Source organism: Sphaeramia orbicularis, chromosome 11 (assembly GCF_902148855.1).
Source record: "Sphaeramia orbicularis chromosome 11, fSphaOr1.1, whole genome shotgun sequence".
Classification (NCBI taxonomy): domain Eukaryota; kingdom Metazoa; phylum Chordata; class Actinopteri; order Kurtiformes; family Apogonidae; genus Sphaeramia; species Sphaeramia orbicularis.
The window spans coordinates 25,662,663-25,668,662 of NC_043967.1; the positions used below are offsets into that span (position 1 = coordinate 25,662,663).

General features: G+C 41.2%; 1 protein-coding gene across 1 annotated transcript; it reads right to left on the minus strand.

Annotated features, from left to right (window-relative positions):
- Positions 1–226: 226 nt before the first annotated feature.
- sync (syncoilin, intermediate filament protein) lies at positions 227–5,726 on the minus strand. Its single transcript, XM_030146493.1, has 6 exons — positions 5,624–5,726; positions 2,630–4,206; positions 2,332–2,546; positions 802–1,009; positions 556–680; positions 227–464 (listed from the first exon to the last, which is right to left on the minus strand). The coding sequence occupies exons 2-6, from the start codon at positions 4,118–4,120 to the stop codon at positions 416–418; spliced, it is 2,088 nt and encodes a 695-aa protein (XP_030002353.1). The 5' UTR covers positions 4,121–4,206; positions 5,624–5,726; the 3' UTR covers positions 227–415.
- Positions 5,727–6,000: the final 274 nt, after the last annotated feature.

Here is a 6,000-nt window from a genome sequence, read left to right on the forward strand (position 1 = left end):
TCTTAAACAACCTTCTACTCATCCTTTTAGTGGAAGCTTCAGTTCTGCCTCATGTTTTACTCAGCCTTTTTTTTCGGTGTCTGGTGTCATGTCTTGATTCTTTCCCGTCTCCAGAGTTTACTCTCACTCTATTACTCTGTCTCAGTGTTTAGCTCTCAGCTACATTGTCCTTATATGCACATGAACCCCACTCTGCTTCACCCAGACACATTAAGTAGCACTCAGGTTACAACAAATACAAAGCCTTTATTCATAACAAAACCCCATTTACCAGCAGCGGTCAAGCTTGTCTTTAGTGTTTTCTAAAAACAGCATCACTTGATGTGTTTAAAGTGCATTGGTTAAAACTGTTACACATAGAAAGCACATCACTAAATCAGCTTAGTTTTAATGTGACATCAGGATGGACATAAGATTATGTTTTCACCTCAGGGCCATGCTTGTTGTGGTTCTCAATAGCAGACCTGTAAGAAAAATAGTTCAGTTAGATATGTTTAAAAGTGATTTTATCTTGTTGCAAATAAGCTTAAACATTCAGCTTCAAAATGAACCTGCCTGTACATGAGGAGTTTTTTGTTAAGCCTCTCCTTCAGCTCCTCCATCTCTTTAGTGTTCTTCTTCTGAATGTTTAACTCTGTCCTCAGTTCTCTGCTTCTCTCCTCCAGATAGTGCACCGTCTCCTGTAACATCACACATAACTTTAGTTTCCTTAAGCTAATTTATTCATTCATAGTTCTACACTTGAAGGATAGTTTTCATTTACAGTTACGTTTTAAATTTCTATTCATCTCTTCTCCTTACCTTATACTGCCCCACATTCTCTCTCCTGTGAAGGTGAATTAGTTTGAGTTTTTCTTCCAGACAAGCCTTCTGGAGCTTCAACTTTTGGATCTCCTCCCTCAGTGGGCTCAGCTGGGCTTTCATTTCCTGGGCCTGTTCTTTGGCTTTCACCAAACCTCCGGCTGCTGCCTCTCTCCTCTTCAGCAGTGCCAGCAAAATGGGTTCATACCTGTCCAAGACGGACATTAAAGGCCAGTGATGTTCAATAAACACGTGGAAAAAGTTGTGAATTTAACTTTGGGGAAATAGCATTTTAATGAGCAACTACTGCATTTAACCCATAAAAACCCAAACATCTATCACTGACCAAAATCATCTACTGATTTAAATTTTTAATACCAGATGATCCACTAATCATGTTAATACATATAAAATAATTGGTGTAAAATGCAGTTTGTCATCTTTTCATGGTCATCAGATATGACCCATTCAGACGGTCAGAGGCTCTGTGGTTACCACGGAAACACCATCTTCAACAACATTGATTCACCAGTAAAACCCATTGAGCTGGATCAATGACAGTGGATGGAAATGCTTGGTTTATGTTCAGTTAATGATAGATTTTACAGAAAAAGTCACTTTTTCTTCAGTTTTCTCTGTTCTTGATATAATTATATTCTACTTTACTCTGAGCTTTTATGAACATCTTCATGATCAGTAAATTAAATACAGGAAAATACCTGATTTATACTGATAAAATACAAAATACAGAGGATACTATTATAAATAAATGGTGATAAATCACTTAAGAAAGGTTAGAGATTTCATTTGGGAGCTGACTGGGTCTTAAAATGCTGACAGTCATGAAACATATAATCATAAAAGTATGTTTTAATGTCAGGGAATGAGGCAAAACTAGGACAAAAACAGAATTAGAATCAAAGTATGCAAATCTGACATATAAATATATAATGTATATAATCATGTATAGGGTACTTTTTTTCATGTGGGAGTGGTTGTCCAAAACCCTAAATCTTAACTTCATACAGAAATGATATTTGCATTTGTACCAATAGTTTTGGGGAGGAAGTATGTCAACATCCTCCTCTTTCATGGATGCATACGTAATCCCATTATTGATGTCAATATGTTGAAAATCCTTGTAATTTTAAGGAACTTCTCTACCAAATACCCATTTTCTGCAATATGCTTTTGCACATTATTACAGAGAATGTAGCTTTTATATAAAATTGTTCAGATCTGTGCTAGCTAACCGTGTGCTGAGTGGCATTTTTGAGTTAGGCTTAAAATGATCTAAAAACTGTCACTACTGAAACAGAAATGACTGATGATATCAAACATGCAGCCAGAGGGAGACACAGACAGAGGTGACATGAAAATGCATTTTATCAATATTCATCTTACATCCATCTCATTTTAGTTTTGAATAGATAGTAGAAGGATCTATTAAGCTTCGATTCTCATTCTTTGTCTTTTAAAAAAAATTTTTTTTGCATTAGTTCAGTAGAATTACCCATCCAGTGACCTCACCTTTGCTCCAGTGCTTTCAGTCCACCCTGCACATACTGCTGGATGTCCCCACAGGAGTGCCTCCTGCACTCAGTCAGCTCCTCCTGAGTGTTGGAGATCTGGGTGGAACTTGTGGCGTGAATCTCTGCTTCTAGACGTAAGACCTGCTGTTGATGGGCGGTCCGGATCTGGGACCCCTCTTCTCTCAGCTGGTCGACCATGGACTGCAGCTTCTCCTAAAAGATCGGACAAAAAGAGTTTGGTTGACACGTCGTCATGTTTCAGAGATGATTTTCGTTGATATCCATTTTTTTTTTACCTCTTCTCTCTTCAGCAGCTCCACATGTCGGTGCTGGGTGTTCAAGGCCGCCTGGGTGTGGGCACCATCCACAGCCATGGTGAACAGCCTCCTCTTCAGCTTTCTGAGCTCATCCTGTAGCCCTTGTCTCTCCAGGTTCACCTTCCACATCCTCCTCTCCTCCTCTGCCCTTTCCTCCCTAATACTCTGGATTTCTCCCTTCCTCTCCTCTCTCCTCCCTTCTTCCTCCTTCTTAAATGCTTTCATCAGCTCTGCCACTTTTCTTTCAATTTGCTCCTCCGTCCTCTCTTCCTCCTGTGTTTCACCTTGACATTCATGCCCTCTCAGCTCCAACACCTCAGCCAGAAGTTCTTTCCTCCTCATCTCCAAGCGCTGCACCTCCTCTATACACTCCTCCAGCTGAGACCCCAGTACATCCAGGTCATTAACGCCAGGTCTCAGTCCACCGGTGTCCATCCTCAGCTCTTGTTTTTCCTCATCAGGCTGTTCAGTGTTCATGCCTTCATCTTCAGTGGACATGTAATCTGTTTTTGTCTCTTCACAGCACATGTGCTCATTGTCTGTGCTTTCTACTGTCATCTGTGGCCCTGAATACATTGACTGAGGTTCAAGATCGCTTTTGTCTGTGTCAAGTTTTTCACAAAGCTCAGTTCCACCAGACCTTTCCAGTCTCTCCTCCAGAAAGCTACTGGCAGTATTGCAGCTAAATAAAGAATTCTGCGGCGGCCCTCTTGTAGCTTCACGTCTGCCTTCCTGGAAAACCATATTTCTTGTGTCATCTTGGTTCATAAAGGATTGAAGCGGCATCGTCTGAGTCTCCAGCTTCATTGGCTTCCCTTGTTCTAGGGGTGTCAGAGTTGTACCCCTGAAATGATTGGTGTTCTTACTGATGTGCACATATTCTTGGCTTTCTTGCGTCTCATAATCCATTCCAGCCTCTTCCATACAACCCTCCAGCATGGCCAACATCCCTAAGAGCTGGTTTTCATACTCCACCATGTTTTCACTGAGTTTATTACCTGCTGAGGTTAGAGGCATTAAGGGAGAGACTTCTGGGCCCACATCACATCTGCTGTTACTTCTGCAGTCGCCTTGTCCTGGTTGATCTTCTATTCCAGCCATATTCACTTGTGTGTCCAAGTAGTTTGTGGAAAGATAAGCTTGGGGAGATGCTTTTGTTTCCATTGTGATGTCGTCTCTGCTCCGATTTGACTCACTCAAACTGACGTCGGTTAAACTTGTGGAAAAGCGGGAGCCGAAAGGAATGCCCGTGAGCTCCTCACAGCTCTTCAGTAGCTCATCCATCTCCTGTAAATATGGCCTCATTAAAGCTGTTTGACTGAGCTGAGCTCCAGTGAAGGTGAGACCAGACTGTGAAGTGCTGCTCTCCAAGTGTTCCTCCCTGAGACCTCCCTTCGACTCTCCATCCTCTTCTTGAATGAAGAGTGGAGCAAACCCAGAGGACGAAACATTGTCATCCATATCCTCCATGGGTTTAACTTAATATTTGTTGGTGTGTTTTGATGTGAAAGACTTCTTCAAAACTAATTTACATTCCTCACAAAAAGCCGACGAACCTGTCGGATAGATATAGAGTTTTTAATCCAAAAAGAAATAAAGGAATTCAGTAGTTTATGCACCTAAAAACACAGGACTCACAAGCAGTTAAGAAAACCAGTGAGTGATATCAAAGTATACTAACACACAAACCTACACATGCAAAAATTACAAATAATAATGAAATAATGAGGAATGACCAAATAATAATGAACACCAAACTCAAGAACCAACACAAAAACAACAAAATAGTAAAGAAGAATAACCAAATGATAAAATATACTAACACTAACACAACAGTAGCAAATTAATGAGGAATAATGAAATCCTAATGATAATGAATACCCAACATAAGAACAGCAAAAATAATAACATCATAATAATGAATAACTAACACACAAACTAGCACAAGAGTAGCTAAAACAGTTAAGCCACTGTAGTTGTTGGCTGTCATGTTGTCTGTCATAAATAGTAGCCCTGGCTTGCGCTGGCAGCATGTCAGGAGATGAGTTAGGTTAATATTTTGGTCAAACTTCTGCTGAGGTCATTATCACTGGGAGGCATGTTGAGCAGTTCCACAGACAGTATTCCAGTGACAGCTGTTGCCTTGCGCTGGAAGCCCAATAGACCAACTGACACACCTCAGACAGGACCTAATCATGCATTCACGCCAACACTGCGGCTCAGTTATGATAAATACACACCAACAAGTCTCTTCTGAAGCTCCACACACTGGCATTACACAGACTACCTTAGCCAGAGGATTATCATAACATGTCGTCGCTCCGATAGATGGGCATTCACACTCTACCCTGGTGAATAATGTGGCTGAAATTTCACCCTCTGAGGTGTTTGCTAACACTAGCCAGAGACTCTGAGAGTAAACTGACCTAATACTGTCATTGTATTGAGATTAGTAATGTAGAAGGTGAATGTGAAGGTGAAAGTGACATTTATTTGAGAGGTTCTTGGTTGAGGCCAAAACGTTATTGAACAAAATATAAGCTATAGGTTTGGTTTCTGTGGTTAAGTCAGATTCTGTTCAATTACAAGTCAGTAAGTCTTTTCTTTCTACTGCCCTCACATACTTTTATTCGTCCGAGTATCCCTAAAGACCCAGGAGCTGGGTTGTGTTGAACATGCCAACTGAAGCCCTGGGGAAGGCATGACACTGACCAGCTGTCCTCCTGCAGCACAGGCATGGGCATGGGCCACATTCCTGTAGACCCTTCCCCACCCACAAACAGCTCTGACCTATATTCTCAACACGTTTCTGTTTCGCTTAGACATTAAACAAATATAATTCTCAACTATTTCTGCAGCATGTAAGCCAATAATTGAAAACTGACTTTATAAACCTTCCAGTTGTACCATTTCTGCAAACGTTTATCATTCAGAAAGTATCGATGTCACACACAGGACCTTAGATGAACTTACCTGTCAGTAGATGCTTCTGTTTCCTTTGCTCATGTGCAGAATCCTCAGTGTGGATCCGTTAGAAAGAGGTTGTGGTTCCAACGACAAAGCAAAGAATGAGCGGGAGCAGTGTGCTCCGATGAAGTGAAGGAGGAGGGGGGGTAGGACAGTTGACCCAGCCTCCTCTCAGTCAGTGGGATGTTATGTGTGGCCATGACTACCTCAAGTCTGTTTAGGTTTATTAATAAACACTGGGCTGGGAGAGAGGGGAACCACAGCAGGCTGGTTTAACCCCCCACATAAAGGATTTGACAAAATAGACCTTTAGGAATTGCACCTGGTTACTTTGTGTTGATATCCATCTAGTCTATTTTTATTTTCTTTGAGAATAACATTCT